This window comes from Malaya genurostris, chromosome 3 (assembly GCF_030247185.1).
Source record: "Malaya genurostris strain Urasoe2022 chromosome 3, Malgen_1.1, whole genome shotgun sequence".
Lineage (NCBI taxonomy): Eukaryota > Metazoa > Arthropoda > Insecta > Diptera > Culicidae > Malaya > Malaya genurostris.
In genome coordinates this window covers 43,525,986-43,549,802 of record NC_080572.1, presented here as the reverse complement: position 1 = coordinate 43,549,802, position 23,817 = coordinate 43,525,986, and the positions used below count along the sequence as shown (strand labels likewise).

Below are 23,817 nucleotides of genomic sequence, written 5' to 3'. Positions count from 1 at the left end.
TAACGAAATTAGTTGTCAATGAGAATTTCGTGTTGGATTGAAATATTGCTGGTTTGTGTCCAGAATATTCGCCAACTAAACACATTCTCTAAAAATAAGAATTTTTTTCAGCACAGTAAATTCTAAATTTTAATAATTTTATAGTTATTTTGGAAATTTCGTTGTTAAAATCAACTAATTCAAAAACAGTAATACGAATTAGGCGTAGAGCTAATTTCGGTCGTTCCGTGCAATGCTCAATTCCGGAAGTACCGATTTTCACAAACTTAGACTGTAATTGAAGGTTTTACGGAACTTACTTCGGTTTCTCTGCAACAGTTAAACCGATTTTCAGAAATCATGATTCAAGTTAGAGCTCTCATTGTCTTAAAAGATACTGTGCAATTTCATTCAGATCCGACTTCCGGTTCCGAAAAATTATAGGGCAATGAGTATCAAAACTTTCAAACTGTTATACAAAATGATGCAAAATCGGTACGCGTCGGTACGTGCTGGTACGGAAGAAGAAGAGAACTCCCCCGCGTGCTTTGTTCAATTTTGTATAGCGTGCAGGTTTGCCACATTAAAATCTTTATTAACTTGACATAACTGTTTACAAATTGAAAAGGTGATGGTAGTTTATACCGAAGAAAGTTTTTGATTTTATTCAAATTTCAAAAAAAGAAACTTGACAGAATCTTTTAGTGATGTTTTTGAGAATATTAGTAATATGAGAAAGGCATCATCACACCACTAGGTGGATTAAAAAGGTTTTCCACTAACCATTAAACTAACGGATTATGAAAATAACCTTTACATTGTCAACCACAGCCATGCTCCTGGTTCACATCCAATTTTCCGTACACTAGAACAAACTGCATACATCTGTCCATTCTGTTCTGGGCGGCTTTTCCTTCTCAATTTCATATTTGTTCCTATCAAGGCGAACAATGAATACAATCTCTCTCATGTCTCATCCAACTCGTTCACAACCTAATGTTGCAATTTTGTTTTCAATGCAAATAAGAGAATTTCACATGCTGATGAGATGAGTTTCCACGGCCGCGCCATGCTGAGGTGAGAAAACAAAACAAAAACGCAGACCTGCCAGAGGTCAGATGAAATAGAGTTCGGCCCGGTGTCGACCTTCTTCTTGGAGCGATCCGTTTTAGTTTCGTTCATACTCGCAAAGCTTGGAACCCGTACCGGGTAGGTATGTAATTATTTCCTTCGGTTTATCCCCCATCGGAACCGGCAATCTTGATCGCGGTAGTTATTAGACAGAAGTTGGCTGAAACGTACCTTCACGAAACGGCAGCTAACTTGAACCTCGAAAATTGCCAGCATAAACGTCGTGCGATGCAACCGTGGCAGTCGATAGTAGGGAGAAAGCTAACGTGGACGTATTTCTTATGGTTTACCACTGTATTGAGTATTCAGTTCACGATTGTCAACTTTCGGTTTTGCACACATCACTTGTCAACATAAGAGTACCATTTTCGGCTTGCTTTAATATAATCTGACTTTGAATGACACTTTCAAAGTATTTATGAATACAATTCTCGCTCCTATCCCAGCCCGAAGGTACGGAAAATTAACGACTCTAACCAATTCGTCTCTAATCATAATCATTTAAAATTTCATAGCTCATGGTACCGCACGGACATTTTTCTACTACATTTCAAACCCTTACGAAGATGGACAGTTTTGCAACATGTCGTTAAGAGTTTATGCTGTTTTCATTTGTTTGCGCTCGTTTCAGGTATAGATCGTGCAAAACCGCAACTTGTGGTCTCCGCCCTGGAGCGCTGCTAGCCGGACGCAGTCGTAAGAGGGCATCATTATTTTGCTGGTGGCATTTCACCCCAAGACCCGCCCGGAGACCAGTCCGTTTTCCCACCGAGAAATCCGCTCGTAATATCAGCAAAAATGTGAAATCTCGATCCATCTCCAATGTGCTAAATCACGACTTCACGATGGATGGGTTTAAATTCATCCGGCGTTTTGCGTAATTCATTTTTTCCAGTCATGCTGCTACCCTTCCATAAGTCATCCATTCCACAGCTGGCCTGTCTAGAGTGTTCGGGTGTTTTGGAAATCATCGAAAACTTATGCAATCGCGTGGCAAAGAAAAAACTGGGTATTTTTTACGTCGTTTGGGTTGAAGTACTGTACAAGTGCGACCGTAGATGAATCGTAGTGATTTGCTGCAATATTGGGTCAGGTATAGTTTGAGCTTGGAACTAAAGGAACAACTTATAGATCCTCCACAGTTGAATCACAGTTGGATGAAGAGGTACAATAGGAAATTAGAAAAATACGCTCGGAGACGGTTACAGCGTGATGAGTAAGTCGATGCATTTCTCGCAGGTTTTAACCTTAGGGTCATTCGCATCTTCGGGCCAGAAAAACTTTCTAATCCTATGTGCGGGGTTGAGAATCGAACCCAGTTGGTCTGCGTGAAAGGTATAACGCTATACTCGTCCCCAATAGAACATTTTTATTTCTTTGGGTTAGGCGAAGCGCCAAGCTCGCGCATGTATAGGTATGCGCTGAAAGAGACTGAGAGAAAACCATCAACAAAACATACCCATAAAGGTCATACTCTCAGAGGATTCAATCATTTCAATTTTTCACACTCATTGCACTCTCTTTCAGTGCGCCTTATAGCACTGGAATAATAGTAATAGGAATGTTGATAATATAGTAAAATCAACACAAAGTGGCGTACGGAAATTCTTTGACATGGACCAAACGTCGCGAAAGGCGAAGCGCGATATATGGCAAAGAATATGCGTATACTGGTGGCACAAGAAATTTATGCACAACAAAAAAAGAATTGTAACAGTCTCTATGTGATTATCAATTGATGTGAAAAAAAATTTAGACGTACTGAACATCAAATCAGAGATGGAAATAAGCTCATTTTGCGCACGAGAATGTGAATCAAGATTTCGGATTGTGAATCAAAAAACCGAACACTGTGAATTAAAAAATTGGGTAACAAAACTAAAATTGAGATTATTTTTTTAAATTGCGGGAATTGTATATTACACTGAGTAGCAGCAGACCTTATGCGCTCTTTTTATTGTGCTGAGACAAATTTGTTCTCATTCTCAGAAGACAACCATGCGCAGGCGAAAAACTTTAGCTGCTCTCACAAAAAACTCGTTCGCGCCTTTACGTACCGCGGCAGAAATAAATGTAGGGGAAGGTGTTCGGTTGCCGGCACCCCACCTTAACTTTTGACAGAAACCAGATAGCGTCAATCCAACAAATGTCATGTGTGTGTGTAATAGCAGCACGTTCTTTTTGTGCCGAATTACGAAGCAAACAGTCACTTGTACTTTTTGATGCGTTCAAAATAAATTTTAATTACGTGAATATCAACACAAAAGTTTTTTCTGACTTATTTTAGAATATCATAAATTGAAGAGCATCAATCGGAACGGCGAGTGGATTGAATATTTATGAGGTGAAATAGATCTATTTCGTGATTTAATACCGGATACTATGAAAATTTTCGCAACCAAAGATTTTGTTTGTAATTTTCAAAATGTCTACCAATTTTGGTTACCGCCGCCCCATTTTTTTTCGACAAATCGTAAAAAATTGTCAGTGATATGCAGGCTGCTGTCAAGACAAACATCTAGCTGCTCAAACAGCAGATGCTCCGGCTAAGACAGAACGTTGAAGACCGGCCAAATTAATACCAAAGGCGCCACCATCCAAATATTCGACCAAGAGAGCCAAGGCGAAGTAACAATCAGACAATGAAGACTTTTGTCAACAACGCTTCCAAAAAGAATGTTTGTTCTGTTTTTTCTTTGAATAGCTGCAGTCTTTACTTATATTTTTCCATTTTTAGCGAAATTTCTTGGAGTGCCGGTAATCGAACACCTTTTTTAAAATGGCCAAAATTTATCGCTCTATTAAAATGATAACAATTTTTTTTTCAATAAAATTTCAATCAACTTAGTTTCTTGATCAGTTGTTAGCCAGGGACTTTAGCTTTTCATTTATGTATAGATGTCCGCATAATGTGCACTAAGTTAGAAGTTATGAGCTAAAAAGAAAAGGGTGCCGGTAACAGAACACTCTCGCTTACAACGCTTTGTTCGCCCTTGGCGCATTTAGCCAAGAACTAGGTACGAGTGCTCAAGTTTAATAACATTTATACAATTTTGTAAGAATATTGAACCCTACATGTTTTGGCAGTTGTGTTTTATGAGACTTGTTTAATTACTTTCCTTGGCGTACAGCACAATTGTTAATAATTTTGAATCTGTTAGATAAAATACATAACATTCAAAATGCTTAGAAAGTTTCCATGCAAAAATCAACACATTTGCTCTGAAAGTACAAGGGTTTCGACAATAAGTTTGACTTATTAGCTATTCATATTACGCTTAATCACTTTTTGAAATCTGTTATGTTTCAAACAGTATCACACACAGGGATTTTCTGATAAAAAGTTTTAAAAATAAATGTTTCATTCATGTCAATTCATGTTAACTAGAATATGTGTATTGGGCCGAAGAAAACATTTTTTTTTTGTTGTCGCGTCATTTGAATCACGATGTGAAAAATTAAAATTATTGTGGTCTGTACCTCCGAAATGGAACTGGTATCGGTCGATTTTCACGAACTTAGATTCAAAGATTGAAAGTGCGTTTGAATTGGCGTAGCAAAATCCTGCACTCCTGTTACTCCTGTGTATGATATTCAAGCTAAATAGGATAATATTAATCAACTGCATAGCACGCACAAAGATTGGATATGTTTTTCTTATTATTATAATTATTATTCATTGCAGCATGTATGTTAATATTATTAGCTGTTTATATTGATGATATTACTCCACCACGACGGTATTGCTGAATAAATTTCAAATACATCACGATGCATGGAATTTCGATGCGACCGACGAAATAAACTCACCCAACGAGGCCAAAATTGTTGATATCGGATAATCCATATCTGATAAAATTGACTGATAATCAGCTTTGACATTTACGTCACATATGCCATTATATGTCACTCCGGTGATATAGAACCATTAGAATTTCAAACCTGTTTAATGGACACAGAGTAGCATTAAAACAAGCTTAACTTTGTTGAAATGTTGATTCCGAATCAGACAGTGATACTGATAACGATGAAGACATTTTTAAATTTTAAGTAAAACCAAAATTTCACGTTTCAAAAATAATTTGTTTCAAAATTCATTATAATATCTACAATAAATATGTCATATGAAAGGATAATACTGACTAATTTTATTTACTGTGAATCAAAAAATTTGCTTATTTCCACCCCTGCATCAAATGTAATAATTTTCACGTGATTACATCGAAACAACGTATTGAATACATTACACCACCTTAACTGAATACAGTATATGATTCTGATATTAAATTATGCATCTTCTCGTGTAATATTATAATCATTAGAACGACACCAAGATTGTTGTGATATTATATCGTAATCGTTATACATCAGTAGTGAAAAGTGATTTGCAGCAATTTTGATGTAATATCACAAATGTATTGGTGCCATTCTAAAGGTTTTAATATTACATGAAAAGATGCATAATTTCATATCAGAATCATATACAGTATTCAGTTAAGGCGATGTAAAGTACTCAATGCGTTGTTTCAATTTAAAAACGTGTGATTTATCTGCAATATTACTTGAAAAACAGAAAATTATTACATTTGATGTTCAGTACGTCTAATTTTTTTAACCTCGTTTAATAATCACGTTGAGATTGTTACAATTCTTTTTGTCTTTCTCATATAGAAAGGCTATACAATCACAATGAAAACCGACTTTTGAACCGGAGCCCGGAAGGCCGAATGTCATGTACTATTCGACTAAGCTCGACGAACTGAGCAAATGGCTGTGTGTGTATGTGTGTATGTATGTATGTGTGTATGTGACAAATAAGGTCACTCGATTTTCTCAGAGACTGAGGAACCGATTTTCACAAACTCGGATTCAAATGAAAGGTCTTACTGTCCCGTAGATCGCTATTAAAATTTAACTTCCGGTTCCGGATTTACAAGGTAATATGTGCAAATCTATGAGATAATGCGCATTCATTTTTTTTGGAAATTTCTTAATCGATTTTTACAAACTAAGATGCAAATGAAAGGTCTTGAAACTCTTTGAAAAGTCTCCAAAAAGTTTATTCAGATCTGACTTTCGGTTCCGGTATTACAGTGCGATAGGTAAAAGTTTCCGTGAGTACTTTACTGGTGATTTCATCTAGTTGGCAGATCTTGTTAGTTGGTGGATATATAAATCTACTTTGGGACTACTACCGGTTTACGCTTCCGAACGCATCGATAATAGAAATGAAAAGCTTCAAAAACGTAACTTACTTCGATTTTACAGCAACGGTTAAACCGATTTTCACAAATTATGATTCAAATTGAAGCTCTGTGCAAGTGTCTTCGAAGACACTGTGCAATTTCATCTAGATCCGACTTCCGGTTCCGAAATTTTAGGGCAATGAGTATTAAAACTTTCAAACTGCCATACAAAATAATGCGAAATCGGTGCACATCGGTACGTGCTGGTACGGAAGAAGAAGAAAACGCACCCAGCAAGAGTACTTTGTTCAACTTCGTATAGCGTGCAGGGTTGCCACATTTAAATCTATATTCACCCTTATTCTGAATAACGACGTATCGTTTTTTCGATCATATTTCATTAATATTCCTAATAACGCTAGCAAAATCAAAGGTACCTAAGATTCGACCGAACCATATTCGATCGAAAAACCAATACGTCGTTATTCAGAATAAGGGCGATTAACTTGACATAGCTGTTTACAAATTGAAAAGGTGATGGTAGTTTACACCAAAGGATTTTTTTTATTTTATTCAAGTTTAAAAAAGAATATATTGACAAAATCTTCTAGTGATAAAAAACATAAGTAATATGAGAAAGGCATCATTACACCACTAGGTGGATTAAAAAAGGTTTTTTTGCTGTTTGAAAACTGTACATCATAAAATAACGCCACAATCGACAATTTTATTTTATTTCGAAATTATTGCTGCGCAAGTATCAATTGATACTTACAGGTATCGATACTTTATTGCCTTTTAATACCTTGTATCGATGCCCAGAACTTTGGTATCCCGATACCCTAGGTATCGACACTTTGCCTTCCGAGTACCATCCCTACTGTAGTGGCTCGGCGGAGCGAGGCCGAGAGCTTGTAAATTTAGACAGATCGAGACAAGACGTGAATTTTATACATCCTGTTACCTCAACAAGGTCTAAACTTATAAATCAGTTCCATTTGATTTGATCCAAGGTCTGGAGTGATATGAATGATGAAGAGAAAAAGTAAGAGTGATGTGTATTTGCCAATGTCAGCACAACATTTCAGGTTTATTATTAACTTATCAGGATTCGATTTCTGAGCCCTGTACTTAAGGAAGAAATTATTCTACCGAGAGACGAAATGTCTCCAATAGTGAATAACCATTTTCAAAAGCTGATCAGTCTTTGCAAACTGTTATTTCATTCTGATGGATTCTGAAATAATAATGAAATAAGATTTCCTTAACACATAAAAGAAATTTGAACTTTTGAACATAAAAAACGGGTTTTGCAATACTCTTTATTATCTAGAACCATAACACATTTTTTGAAACGATGTTTGAAATCATCATCACTTTAGAACCCAAATGAGAATTTCGACTGCTAGACAGTCAGATAGTACCAGTAAAATCAAAAAGTATAAATGTTTACCTTCCGGTTCCGTTAAATATGCAATTAAACTGAAGCAGAAAACCCACTGGTTATGAAATCTATTAAATGATCGACCCCAAATCGTATCAAAGCGACAGGGCGGGGGCAAACCGCGACAGATTTGTTTCTGCAATCGATTCAACTCACCAACAAGTCTCATCGACTTTACATAATCTCCTACGTTTCTAAACGGCCCAAATCGAATCACTTACCTCCACCCAGTTTGCCCAGCTCTTCAACCGCTTCAATTAGTGCCTCGTACTCGCACATCGAAAATTATGCGTGCCTTCATGCGCAAACAAATCGCATCCAATGGCCGTTTAGGCAAAAATCCGCACCGAGGTTCCTCGCATTCCGGTCGTCGAAATCGACTGTCTTAGGGCCCCTGTGGCACCCACCCAGCCAGCCAGCCAACCAGTCGGACTAGCAATCTGGGAGGCGATGGGGTTAGCAGCTTTTGTTTCCAAATCGTAAGTCACAACACAAACACAATCATGCAACTGGAATGGAAACAACTTTCATTTTGACATTTTCTTGCACCTCCTGTTTCTTCACGGTTGTTGCAAAAAATTCAACATTCCACGCTTCGGGCGCACACAATCACAGCAAACACCACAGTACAGCACTACCGCACACCCACGTCACTAGGATTTGTAATAAATTGTTGCACCATGGCCAGCAATGGTAAAAAAATATATTTTTATTCACTGCTCGGAACCTTCCAACCATGAAAGGGAAGTAAACCTCCAAGGCCCGCGACGATTGATCGCACAGTTGGGGCGGTTGGAACTTGAATCGCTGATAAACTGTTCGATCTATGCTGAATTTTTATGCGAAAAAATATTACATTACTCTGCATAAACAAAAACAATTTAAAATTTTGCAGCTCGCCGTACCTGACGATATTCATTCACGTCCACAGATGCAACTCGTTCCCGTCTCACGGAACTTCGCGAGATAGTCATGAATCTCCAGCACCAACACTAGCGCGAAACGGTTCGTTTCACGCGTAGACCAAGACTCGGGCAAACCGAATTATTCTATTTCCATTTCAACTTTGCGATTGTTAAAAGTTACAACATTTTGGTTTTCCCATACTTGGCTTGCTCTTCTCCTTCATCATCCGTTAGTTTGCAGTTTAAGAACAGTAAATATTATTGGCATTTCACACAGCCAGGTAACATCGTGACTTTTGTTTTGATTTTACGCAAACGTCACGCACTGGTTCAATCCCATCCGCTCTCAACGTGGTATCTGCTGGATACGAGACACTTTCGATTTTTCATTTGTCTCCACAGCAGATCGCATCAGCAACTTTCCAGCATCCAGTTGAAGTGAAATTATTTTCCGTTTTTTCTACAACCAAAAATTGTCGATTCGACTATATTTGCTCTAAATAGACAATTATTTGAATTTCTTCCGCGACGAACAGCGCAAATCGAACAGAATACGATCTGTGAATGACAAACGAACAAAAAAACGATACTAGGTACGATCAATGAAACCCAACCTACGATCCGAACGCGAGCTCAATACAACCGAGACTGCTGGAATGAGGGAGAACAGCAATCGAATGATCATGCGATGCAACAGGTAGATACACAAAGGGAGAGAGGAGATGTTGATTTCATTCCGTCCATTAGTTACTGCAGCTTCATACAGGTGAACGTAGGTTTGTAGTTGTGAGTAGGGTAAACCGCACTGTTTCGATTGCGCCTGAAGTCATACTAAATTGACATGAAGGGTGTTTATAATTCTCTTGTTGAAACACAGATAACAGATCTACAAGATGAGCATTTCATTTGAAAGAGAAGTATAACTGTTTCAAGCAGTAATTAGACTACAGAGTCACATCAAGTAGCATAGAAAAACCCCATATGCAGATTACTATGATCATATGTGTAAAAATGCGTACTTGAGGTAACGGTGGAAACGAGCTACAACCGATTTTAAGTTTACTCTCCCACTCCTTTTGTCCTTTGTTTCTTACACTTTATTTAAATAGAGCAGAAATACTCCTTCAAGCACATTTTATCCAAAGAAAAGTCTAAAGGTTTGACTTGAAATTACTACTTCAGTTGAGTAACATAATTATGTATCATATGGAACCGAGTTTACGATCAAATGTCAACTCTAATCCGAAATTTGTGCAAAAATATTGTTATCCATTATTTAAAATTTCTTCTTGGAATACTTTTATTTTTTCATTCACTTCTATCGATTGTTTTCCACCGATGAACTTAAAGGGTGTATGAATTGCATCACAAGAAAATATTCGGCAAAATTCATCCATTCAACCGATCATCTTCAAACTTTCAGAAAATCAAATCAAATATATTATTTAACTTTTTCATGTTCGTTTTATTCAGTTTCAATATCATGCTAATGCTAGAACCTTCTTCTTAACACTACTCATAAAGTTCTGTACAACATTTGGACCAACATTGTCCTGTGTTCAAATTCATTTTATCGTGGATACGATTTTTTTTAATTTGCCATGTATAAGAATGGGTAGAACATAATCGTGAATAGGTCTTGTTGTATTTAACGCAGCAACAAAATTTTTTCTCCACAGCATCAGAAATATGTTCAGCAATTTATGATGAAATTTTCAGTAGCATTAAACATCAAAAAATAACATAAGTTGAAGTTTTCTAAAATGTTTCGTTTGAACGAGTATTAAGAGCTGAGGACAGTACGTAAAATACGTAACGTTTTTACTATTTTCCCGTTTCAAATTTACTTCTCTTGGAAACGGTTATGAATATCGAAAAATCCACCTGACAATGTCATCAAAATTTAGTTGAGAATATTCTGTGAAATTTCCAGAATGATTCATTGAGCTTACCGCTAGTGTACCGCTTTTTCTGACTGAGGAACTGCTGAAAACTATAACGCTTGGAATGGCATACCTCTATTTGTTCATCGCTAATCATCACTTTTAAGGTTTATATCATATTGCCACCATGACAAAGTCTACACGCAGAAAAATGAAGCTTATTTGAAAGAACAAAACAGTTAGTAGATTTTTAAATTTGATTTTTGTTAATTTCTATCTAGAATATGATTGTTTCAAACCAATTTCCCCTTTCAACACCAACAATGTTGTCTCTGTTTGATGTGAATTTACATTTTGGTCTAACCAAACGAAAAAAATGGTGTTCCAGCTGATTTTATTGTTGAAATAAACTATCAATTTGTTGCTTATCAACAAAAGTTGAGTTGATTTTATTGATAAAATTTTTGTTGATTCAATTCTAATTTACCTTTATGTTTAAAAAAAAATTGATTTCTTTCATCTATGATCTAATTTGTATAATGATACAACACAGTTTATTGTTGAAATCCAGAGAAATTTTTTCAACCGTGAACAAACAAAATAGTTTGTTTGTGTGAAATGAAATTTTATCTGCTCATTTCTTTTTCGTGGAGCATTTCAACAATCCAAGCATAAGTATTGATCAGTAATATTAGAAACCTCATAATATTACATAACACGTTTTCTTTACAAAAAAATGTTGCAGGATATCTTTATTTTAACCGATCTGCAAGGGTATCGCGCCATGATTGTGGTTTGGAAATAATTATAATTTCATCAAGTAAGTAATTAGAATTGCTAAAATAAAATAAATCGACAAAAAATGTATCAAAAATAATCCTCCAAATTATTTTTAAAGAAATCATTTCACTTCTCACTACAACATAAAAAAAGATTTTAAGAAACAAAAAACGTAAGTAGAAATAATAATCATTTTAGGTTTATATCTTATCATTTTAGGTTTTTATCTTATCATTCATCATTTCAACTGCCAAGTTCTTAAATTCAAAGCACTATAAAGATTACCTTCATTTAAAGTTAGTTCATTGTAAACTGATTTGGCAAGTTGAATTTACTATGGAATTGTTTGTTAAGAAACTGACAGGAATGCACAAGTCAAATATTTGTTATTTTGAACAAAATATTTATTGGAATAAACTAATTCACTGAGACAAATCAAACATCTACTTTTGTAGTTTCAAGCAACAATATTTGCTATATTAAACCAAATTTTCTTTTGTCACTATTTCAATAAAACAAATCGTTGCGAGAAACCAAAATTTAATTACTTTTACAATATTTTTCTCTGCGTATAGATAATACAGTTTAGATACGATTAGTTCCAAAAACATACATGTTATCGCGATAATAATTGAATCTTATATTTTTCTGTGAAAGTCAGTTTCGATGCGTCCGCCATTTTATCCGCTTAAGTTTCCTGGTAGCGAAATGGAAAGAAGAGAAAAGAAATTATATCGACCTCAATGATTGTCCTAAACACATAGACGCAAAGGGAATTGAGGGAGTCACGTGGTCGATTCAAAATCTATACGCGACCACCTGTCATTAGGCCTAATGGTGAAATTCGGTACCTAAATAAGGCGTGCAATATTCAAAACGTATGAATTGAACGTATTTAAACGCACTAAGCGTATCGTGCGAAACCGACACATACAAATATGGAATATTTACAGTGATTAAGTGCTGCGGGCTTACGACACGTTTTGTTCGATAGTAAAGCAGGCACTAACCATGGATGGTTATAAATCATGAGTATTTTTGACTAATATGAGGGAGACATATTTGTGCATGTTGATTAAGACGGTTAATTTAGTCATTCGATTTATACCCAAAATGCTCTTCTGATTGATTTCCTCGCCTATAGCGAAATTTTTCATACTTTGTTACATATCAAGATTTTTGGTATGAGCTGTGTACTGCTCATTCGGTTCATAAGCGAGAGATGTGAATGCTAAGTGTGATACTTGTTGTGGTCGACAATACATCTATGTAATAGCTTAAAAACTCTTTAATACTCAGATACATGGTAATTCCCATAAACAATACGAGTAGTAAAAATTTGGCTATTCATAACAATACACTACAACTTTATGAGTTGACGATACGTTATTATAAATCACAGAAATACTTCTTAAATATTCTTATGAATTTCGAGTTTGCAAATTCATTAAGCCAAAACCGAGCAGATTCTTAGATATTTTGTTTTATTGTATCCTCTTTTTTTTTAACATATGACCTGTACATTGCTATACAATGTAAAATTACAGATTTTATTGTCGCGTTTGTGGTAAACTTGTGATCTCGAAATATTTCTCCTTTTCCCCAGCATTTTCCTTCTCACCATTGATATATTTACCGTCGCTCTAGCATGTTTAGTTCGCCTGCTATGTCGTGTTAAGTGGACGTATGTTCGGGGGGCTCGTCACGATAATTAAGCGTTGCTTCTCAAGAGCAACGCGTCGCGACAAAATTTTGCTCCAGCGCCGCTCTTTCATTTCAATACCACTTTTGTAGAACGATTTATCTTTCGCCTCAAAATAGGCCTCAGTTTCAGTGATAATCTCTCCATTCGTGCGAAATTTCTTACCGGCGAAAATTTTTTCTAGGTCTGCCAAACGCCAGTTATCGCTGGGAGCCAAATCTGGCGAATACGGTGGATGTGGGAGTAATTCGAAGTTCAATTCATATAGTTTTGCCACTCGTTTTTGGTCAATAGTGAGCGAACGCGACATCCACTTTGGACAAAGCTTTCTCATGGTTAAATGCTCTTGAAATATGAAAGCAACAACGTTCTTTTGATATCTTTACGATGTCAGTTAACTCACGCAATTTCACTTTTCGATCATTCAAAACGTTATGTTTTCTGGTGTTACCGCCCCATTTGAACGTCTGCGTTCTGCATCATCTGCGTCTCTACGACCACGTTCGAAATTAGCAAACCAACAAACTAAGATGCAAATAAAAGGTCTTTCAAAACTTTCAAACTGTTACATACAAAATTATGCAAAATCGCTACGCATCGGTACGTGCTGGTACGGAAGAAGAAGAGCAACCGCCTAGCACACACCATGCTTTGTTCAAGCGTGCAGGGTGGCCACATTTAAACCTATATTAAATTGAAAACGTTATTGTAATTTACACCCAAAGGAAGTTTTTGATTTTATTCAAGTTTAAAAGAAAAAATCTTGAGAGAATCTTTTAGTGATGTTTTTGAAAATATAAGAAAATCTAAATATAAGGCATCATTACATTACTAGGTGGATTAAAAAAGGTTTTTTATTAAAAACTTATGTTTGTTTTCATTTCGAAATCTACATAAACATTTATGTAGACTATGTAATTTTGCAAAACGGTTCAAAATTCTCCACAATTTTTCAAAATAGCTAAATTGAACATACTTTTATAATTCCTATAACTTTAAAATAAGTTTTAATTTCTAAATCCGACAAATCCCAAATATTTTGTTTCTAATTTAGCCATTTTTAAAAAATAAATGAAAAAATTCAATTTTTGTGTGAGAATCATTGTGTGGTCTAAAATTCCCCACTTTCCTCTACGCTTCTAATTTTCATTAACTACAAACATAAAACCAGGAACCTGACGATCACGCAAATATAAACGATCACTTCTACGATTTCTCTGAGTGTAGATCTAACATCGAACACGATTATTTCCATTGGCCACACTCACACACATTCACCATCATTCACTGACATTGCACCATTCATTCATTTTCTTATGGTACGCAAGTAACAACAGTTTAGCGCATTTTGCTGTGCAGTCAGTCCATTCCAAATAGTTGTGTTGTTGAGATGTGATACGGTTTCTTTGTCTCGCGAACACTGTTTGTTAACTCGTTGCCTAACTCGTGGCCATTGTTCGTAAACAAATTGGAATTAACAGTCTCATATTCCAAATTCCGCATCGGATGTCGCATCGCTGAACATTCTAAACCAGGTCATCGATCATGGAAGCGAATGAGAATTCACTGGAAACAAGCTTACGCAATCGAAAGTCACAAAAGAAAAGCAAAACTTCGACTGCAGAAGAAGTGCGATATACGGAAGAAAAGCTGATTGACGAGGTTGATGAAAAATCACCAAAGAACAACAAAAGACTTCAACCGATAAGCGAGGAACCAGACACATTGAAATCACACGCAGGCGACGGTAATTGCGACAATAATGACGAATTTGTCATTCGAGTTCAACTGGATGGTGCTTCCGTCATTCTCTTTCTGGTCTCATTTTTGACACGGTTCTACCGGATAACCCATCCCAACGGAGTCGTGTAAGTGCTCGCTGTCAAAATACACCCGAACGTAACCAAACGTAATCGGATCCGTTTATAGGTTCGATGAGATTCATTATGGCCGCTTTGCATCCTTGTACCTTCGGAACACATTCTACTTTGATCAGCATCCTCCTCTGGGCAAGATGCTGATAGCCGGAGCCGCCAGTGCGGTTGGATACGGTGGCAAGTTTGAGTTCCCGAAAATTGGAAGTGAATACGATGCGGTAAGTCAACTCGTCATCTCACGCGTAGTCGTCACTGTGAAAACATGTTTTAAAACTATTCGTAAACTTGTTTTCAACGGGAGATCTCCGAGGCAGGGGGTCAAGACAAAACCATTAGGATCGTGAATGTGTGATTGGTTTGCGTCTCTAGCGCCTATGTAAAAATAGGTAAATAATAATTTCATGCGAAGATGAACACCAAAAATGCAGCGGGCAGTAAAAGAATGATATGAACATTTCGTACGAAAAACAGTCGTTCGCCTCGACATTTACTATAAGATAAATTGCGCGTTGTGTATTGCCACAACTCGACATTACCACTGCGAAACAAACCTCCTCTTTAGAGGCTGAGCAAATATGAAAAAATTTCAACATCAGTAGACGTTAATTTGATTGACGGAATGGTTTTAGTTCCGTTTGCTTTATGCTGCATTTCTACAGTTTTGAAAGCTGTCTAATCAGTTTATTCGTCTGTTAAATCATTCATGAAACGGCACTGTTTGCGTAATATACGATTATTGCTATTGTTTGAAAAAATGAGCTCTTAGCAAAAACATATTCACTATCCCGTTTTACATCGATTGTTTTTCTAATAAATACTGTGAGGAACTACGGCACAGTTTAGCAACATTTTCACACTTGATATCCTATGCTTTTATTCTTTTTCTGCCTTTCTCATATAGAAAGGTTATGCAATCACTGTGAAAACCGACTTTTGAACCGAGGCCCGGAGGGCCGAGTGTCATATACCATTCGACTCAGTTCGTCGAGTACGCAAAATGTCTGTGTGTGTATGTGTGTGTGTGTGTGTGTGTGTGTATGTGTGTGTGTATGTGCGTATGTGTGTATGTAACGTTTTTTTGCACTAACTTTTCTCGGAAATGGCTGAACCGATTTTCACAAACTTAGATTCAAATGAAAGGTCTTGTGGTCCCATACAAAATTCCTGAATATTATTTGGATCCGACTTCCGGTTCCGGAATTATGGGGTAAAATGTGCAAAAAATTGTGAAAATAAGTGCACTAACTTTTCTCAGAGATGGCTGAATCGATTTTCACAAACTTAGATTCAAATGAAAGTTCTTGAGGTCCTATAAAAAATTCCTGAATATTATTTGGATCCGACTTCCGGTTCGGGAGTTATGGGGTAAAATGCGCAAAAAAAAGAAAATATGTGTTCTAACTTTTCTCATAGATGGCGCGACCGATTTTCACAAACTTAGGATCAAATGAAAGGTCCTGTGGTCCCATGCGTTATTCCTGATTTTCATGCAGATCCGACTTCCGGATCCGGAAATATAGGGTAAACTGTGTTAAAAATTGTATACCAGCACTGAAAATGGGGAAAAACCTTAAAAAATTTTCTAAATCGACCTCAAAACTTTTCCAATTTGATGGTTTTTATCAGTAGACGGTCAAACAAACCGATTTCGGTTATTCTTTTAAGAATCGAAGAAAAATTTGTTTTGCCTTTCTTATATAGAAAGGTTATGCAATCACTGTGAAAATAGATTTTTGAACCGAGGCCCTTAGGGCCGAGTGTCATATACCATTCGACTCAGTTCGTCGAGTACGCAAAATATCTGTGTGTATGTGTGTGTGTGTATGTGCGTATGTGTGTATGTAACGTTTTTTGCACTAACTTTTCTCGGAGATGGCTGATCCGATTTTCACAAACTTAGATCCCATATAAAATTCCTGAATATTATTTGGATCCGACTTCCAGTTCCGGAATAATGGGGTAAAATGTGCAAAAAATTGTGAAAATAAGTGCACTAACTTTTCTCGGGGATAGCTGAACCAATTTTCACAAACTTAGATTCAAATGAAAGGTCTTGTGGTCCCATACAAAATTCTTGCATATTATTCGGATCCGACTTCCGGATCCGGAAATATAGGGTAAAGTGTGTTAAAAATTTTATACCATCACTGAAAAGAGCGAAAAACCGTAAAAAGTTTTCTAAATCGACTTCAAATCTTTTCCAATTGATAGTTTTTATCAGTAGACGGTCAAACAAATCTATTTCGGTTATTCTTTTAAGAATCGAAGAAAAATAATTTTGAAGAATACCACAGTATTATATATGATAGTATGATTGATATGAGAAAGGCATCATTACACCACTAGGTGGATTAAAACAGGTTTTTTTATTATGGGTTTTTTTTTATTCGCATATTACCAAGCTGTCTCAAATCTGCTTCCAAGTTATTTCAAAGGTGTTATAACCTTCGAACTACTTGAAGACTGTACTCGACAAAAATTCAATAGACCCAGAATTCATTGTAAGTCGAATATTTTTGAAACTCTCAGGGAATAAATTAAGACATATTAGCAACGTCTTTGTAAAATTCCCACCTTCTCGTGAAGTTATAATAATTGTGCATGACCGATAAATTTTCTCCCATGAAAATTTATCACTATCAGAAAATGCGTTACTTCAGCCTATTTCAGGAATGTATTTAAATCAAAACTCGTAACTCCAATTTTCAACCCGGATATCAGTTTGGTATTTGGAAAAGTCTACGAGGGGGGACCGAATATCATCGAAACTGTCGTTGCAGTACTACGCACAACAATGAGACAATGCGTCGTTTAGTCGCAATTTTTTGGAGCAATAGTCAACGGGTGGATCGCAAACAACAACCAGAATACTGTCCACGACGCTCAAATTAAATATTTCGGCTAGTGTTTTGACGATTGATATAATTAGATTTAGAGGCACATTGTGTTACCTACTGTTCCCGTGAATTCTCATTTATTCAAAATACAAAAGCCGAGAAAGGGTACAAAATATCTCATACGTCTTTACCGGATAAGCGATAGAAAACAAAATATGTTTTTTATTCCGAAGAGTGGTTCAAATAAACAATCAAAGAGTTTGCATGTTTGAGCTCAGCCACAATTATTTAATTTTCGCAAATTTTTTGATATTTGAATCACTTACCTTTCCCGAATCCGTTTTTCGTCGAGTAAAGCTAAGCTGAAGATAATCTTGGTCGACTGAATTTGGAAGTTTTGGTTTTAAATAAATAAAATAATGAGACTACATGGACAAGAACAATGTGAATTTGTAAAGCGGCAGGTTTGAATTTGTTTTGTTTTACCTTTTTTATGAATATAAAAAATAGGTATAGAGTTCGCTCAAACTTTAGAAAATTTTTCCGAGGCCCGGAGGACCGAATGTCATATACCAATCGATTCAGCTCGACGAACTGAGCAAATGTCCGTGTGTGTATGTGTGTGTGTCTGTATGTGTGTTGTCAACTAAGAGATCGAGATCTCAGAGATCACGGAACCGATTTTGATCAAACTAGTCGCAAATGAAAGGTTCCCCCGTCACCCAGAACGCTATTGAATGGTTTTGGGATCGGATGTTTACTTTTTAAGTTATCCGAAGTTTGTCACAATTGACCTTGAAAACAGAATATATTTTCAGACTTAGATTTCGCACGGTAATACCTATCCAACAAGCCATAGATTGTTAAAATCCGTCCATTTTTAACGGAGATATCGAAATTTTTGTGTAAGCTACTTTTTCCCCTATTCCAGCAGTAGGAGTTTTGAGCGTTGTCTGGCAAAGAAATGCTTGGGAGCAACATAAAATACGATTTTTTATACTGTTACATACACTTGTTTCTAAGTACCCAAAAGTCTGTGTACAGCATGATATTTTGCCTCGGACCGGTTTTAGCACGGTTCGTTTTTGGCAACATAATCTTTCGAATATGCCATATGTAATCCAGATGATGGCAGAATTTTCGATTTGAAAGCAATTCCATAATTATATTAATTTAAACTACTTACAGCAATAAATGCTGGAAGAACATAACAGCCATATACCATTCGAATCAGTTCGTCGAGATCAGCAAATGCGTGTGATAAATAATTTCACTCAATTTTTTCGGAGATGTCTCAACCGTTTTCTACAAACTCATATTCATATGTCGTATACTCCCAAACAAGGCTCTTGAATTATGTTTGGTTCCGACCTCTGGTTCCGGAACTACAGGATGATGTGTGGAACGAAATTAAAACTGTGGAATTCATTTTTCTCGTAGATGGCTGAACCGATTCATTCGATAGATTCAAATGAAATCTAAGAATCATCAAAGATACAAATCTTTAAAGTTTTAAAATCTTACAAAACATCTTTGTTTTCAGTCAGATCCAACTTCCGGTTTCGGAGATACAGGGTGATTAGTATAAAAATGTCTATTTCACAAAAAATAATCAGGTTCATCGGGTTAGAAGATTTGGATAGTCGATAATAAAATAAACTTATTTCATTTTTGGTTGTATTCAGTTTTCGTTTCGGAAGCCACCCAAAAATTTAATTCGCAATACGATTTCTCAAAGATGTCTACATTGATTTTCAAACATTTTGAAACAAATGTTCTCAAAGCTCAATCATTTTCTCAAAAAAAGCTTGATTGAATTGATTGAAAGAAACAAAAGTTCAATTTAAAATAAATCTAATTTTATCCAATTCTGACTTCCGATTCTGGAATTGTAGGATGATGAATTTTTAAAATTCAAAGCGATATAGAAGATGACAATCCCGAAAATCTTTATAGTTGGACTAAAAAATATTGCAATTTATTCGTCATATGGCTTCCTGAATACCGATTCTGGAAGTACCTTAAATTACCCTAAACTCTAAAGTTTCTTCGACATATCATGGAATGTTTAATCAATTGTTACACTTTTAGATTCAAATTCGATCCGATTTTCAGTTTCGACATTACAGAGTAATGAGTGATTAAAATCTCAAATTGCTACTTAAAACGATGGACATTAGAATAATGTCATGAAAACTGAAACACCGAAGAATATGTATGCAAAAAACACATGCTGATTGATAAAAAAAAGGTATCATCTCACTGCTAGGTGGATTAGGCACGTTTTTTTAAGATTGAATACTATAATTTTTTTATTTGAGACACATTGATTTCGATATAAGGATGTAAAATAGAAATTTTAGGAAAAATACACGTAGAAATTGTGGTCAGGTATTGAATTCTTACAGCTCAGTCAATTTTGTATCAATTATTGATATTATTTCACCTTCTGATTGGAAATACTTTTAAGGTTCGATTGGAATGTATTAAGCAACGTATTTTCAATTATATATGATTAAAATATTGATCAATAGTGCACAGTGTCCTATTTTATCTGCTAAAATTCTAAACACTATGCAGGCTTACTGGATTTCCTTAACGGATTTTCCCTGGTTTTAAAGGGATAAGCGTTTTATCAGATGAGAAGCATCGCTCTGATTGGTTAGTTTGGTCTATAGTTTAATCATGGATGGGCGCTGGTAGAGTTGGAGGAAGATCTACTTTTGATGTGGAACACATCTTTATTTTCTATATAGGGGTGCAAATCAAAAACTCAAGGAAAAATACACGTTGAAATGTGGTCAGGTTTTGAACACTTACAGCTCAGTCAATTTTGTATTAATTATTGATATTATTTCACCTTCTGATTGGAAATATTTTTATGTTTCGATTGGAATGTATTAAGCCACGTATTTTCAATTATATATGATTTAAATATTGATCAATAGCCCGCAGTGTCCTATTTTGTCTGTTAAAAATCTAAACACTATGCAGGCTTACTGGATTTCCCTAACGGATTTTCCCTGGTTTTAAAGGGATAAGTGTTTTATCAGATGGGAAGCATCTGATTGGTTAGTCAATACAATAGTAAAACTATGAATGCACGCGAATCTATAAATATAAACAAAATTATTTCTTCAGCTTCAGTCTCACATGAAACATGTTAGAGAAAGATGGCTGCTAGACAGCAAGTATCACAAGAAGCGGTATAAAACGATTTGTAGCTTTAACTGGTTTGCTTTAATCTTGAAGGGTAAGGCCACCATGCCACAGTGGTTCAAAAGCCCAATTTCACGCTCTTAATTGATAATTCATTAAAAACGTGGTTTTCGAGGTACAGTATCTTCAGCAAAGTTGCTTAGAATGATAGGCGCCATCTTTTGTGAAATTTTGGAATAATCCCCCTAAAAGTGAGATAAAAATATCATTCTAGCACAGGATCAACATAAGGGCTAAGTAACTTCGACAAAGTTGTACAAAAAAACATTTCAAACAAATTTGCAGGAGGTATTATTCCCGTAACTTGAGTGTAATTCATGATATAGGGTAAAGTTTTTGCAAGAAAACATATATTTTCAATTTATATGAGTTTTTCATGTTACACAAAAATTTTTCACCAATCAAAACTACACAACTTTCTCAAACATACTATGCCGCTATCATTTCAGTTTAATGAAATAGAGCCATTTCGATGTTTTTTTACATAATTACAATTTGTCTATCATCAAAAGGCACAGAAAGGTGAGACCACTTACATGGTATAAATCTACTTCAAAAGAGCTCTCATACCGTGATTGAATTACTCGTCAGCGATCGTGTGCAAGCGAGATATGTTCCATGACATTTGCAATGATTTCATTGTATGTTAGATCAGATTTCAGTATATATTCATTACCATAAAAATATATATATATTAAAATATCAATCTAAGGAGACAAATGCGCATTGAAAGGTATGACGATTGATTGATCTGTTTGATTGAAAATATCGATCATTAGAGATTTTGGTTACCTTGTTCCACATTTAGATTGAATTTTGTAAAATTGTGTTATTTTCTTGCAGTCCGTTCCAGTTTTTGCCTTCCGCTTCATTCCTGCTTTGTGTGGAAGCTTACTGGCCCCCGTGGTGTACGGCATCTTGCGGCAGATTCGACTAAGACAAAGCATTTGTGTAATCGGAGGATTTCTCATCATTTTCGGTAGTAGCCGAATCACAGCTCGATTAAGACAAAACGCATTTAATCACCACCCAATGTTGTTCACTTTCAGATAACGCCCTGCTGACCCACTCCCGATTTATTCTCATGGAACCAATGTTGCTGCTTTTCTCCAGTGTTGGCATATTGTTTGTATTGAAATTTCTTAACAGTGACCCGTTCAGCAGTCGTTGGTGGACTTTTGGCGCTCTAGCAGCCACCTCCCTGATGGCTGGTGTTTGTGTCAAATACATTGGATTCTACAGCTACATTCTTGCATGCTATATCATCGGTCGTCATGTGTGGATGCAGCTTCCCGATCGTTCAAAGTCCAACAGTTACCTAATCGTCAAAACTATCCTGACAGCTGCCCTATTCTTTACAATTTCCTTCGGTTTTTACATTGGCTGCTTTTATATCCATCTGAACAGCCTATATAAGGCGGGTCCTCATGATAGTGTGATGACCAGTGCCTTCCAGGCATCCTTAGAAGGCGGTCTTGCATCGATTACCAAAGGACAACCTTTACGAATACAACATGGTTCGCAGATCACCTTGAAACACACGCATGGTCGAGTTTGCTGGCTTCACTCACATGCGCATGTCTATCCTATCAAGTACAAAGACGGTCGAGGTTCCAGTCATCAGCAGCAGGTCACTTGCTACGGATTCAAGGATGTGAACAATTGGTGGATCGTGAAACGACCGAACAAGGAAAATATTGCTATTGAAGATGAGCCGGACTACATCGAAAACGGAGACATTGTCCAGTTGGTTCACGGTGTGACAAGTCGGGCCTTGAACAGCCATGATGTGGCTTCACCGATGACTCCATTGAGCCAAGAGGTTTCCTGTTACATCGACTACAATATATCGATGCCAGCAAATTTACTCTGGAAGGTTGAAATTATAAACGCCAAGGACTCCCGGAATAAGTGGAATGCAATTACTTCTCAGGTACGATTAGTTCACGTCAATACAACGGCTGCTTTGAAATACACCGGGGAACAACTAGGCGATTGGGGTTTCCACCAGTTTGAGGTGGCAGCAGACAGAAGACAGTACACCATTGACACTATTTGGAACGTCGAGGAACATCGTTACACCCAGGATAAGGATAAGAAGGATGTGCTAGAGAAATTACTGAAAACCGAGATGATACCTACGGAGCCGACAAAATTATCTTTTTGGGAAAAGTTTTCTGAACTGCAGATGAAGATGCTGTTTCACACCGAGAAGATGGAAGGTCACATGTATTCATCCGAACCGTTCGAGTGGCCATCAATGGACAAAGGCATAGCCTACTGGGTCGATGGAACATCCAACGCACAAATACATCTTCTTGGTAACTTAGTTACCTGGTACTCAGCAACAATAGCCATAGCTGCGTACATTGGTCTACTCGTGTTCTACTTGATTCGACGACGACGGCGGTTTTTCGACCTTGACGAAAACGAATGGCAACAATTTCGCTTCGGAGGCGAAATCTTCCTGGCCGGGTACTTCATTCACTATTTGCCATACTTTTTCATGGAACGTACACTATTTCTGTACAACTATTTACCGGCCTTAGTCTACAAGATACTTCTCTTATGCTTTGTACTGGAACACATCCAACAGATGATCAAGAAGCTTATCAAAGTGCGACTCGTTTCGTTGATTTTCTCTACCATTCTAGCCTTTTGGACAGCTGGTGTTCTCTATTTCTACTCCAAGTATAGTGTTCTTAGCTACGGCACAACCGAGCTTAGTGCGGACGAGGTTCTAAAGCTACGGCTCAAGGATACTTGGGATCTGATTGTTCACAAACCTTGACGGAATGAAGCTTACCAGCTTGGATACTATTAGCTTTTATTGTGTACATTATTCTTTATTAAATATGTTGAGACATAATAAAA

General features: G+C 36.4%; 2 protein-coding genes across 2 annotated transcripts in view; one reads left to right on the top strand and one right to left on the bottom strand.

Annotated features, from left to right (window-relative positions):
• LOC131439619 (ral guanine nucleotide dissociation stimulator-like 1) overlaps positions 1–9,201 on the bottom strand; it is a 112,433-nt gene extending 103,232 nt beyond the window's left edge. The window contains exon 1 of the mRNA XM_058610868.1: positions 7,962–9,201. The gene's annotated coding sequence lies outside the window, so the exon portion shown is untranslated. The remainder of the gene's footprint in view (positions 1–7,961) is intronic.
• A 5,139-nt stretch (positions 9,202–14,340) lies between these two features.
• Positions 14,341–23,783, top strand: LOC131435652 (protein O-mannosyltransferase 1). Its single transcript, XM_058603768.1, has 4 exons — positions 14,341–14,878; positions 14,940–15,105; positions 21,787–21,922; positions 21,993–23,783. Exons 1-4 carry the CDS (start codon positions 14,556–14,558, stop codon positions 23,732–23,734), a joined length of 2,367 nt encoding a protein of 788 aa, XP_058459751.1. The 5' UTR covers positions 14,341–14,555; the 3' UTR covers positions 23,735–23,783.
• The last annotated feature ends 34 nt before the right edge of the window (positions 23,784–23,817 follow it).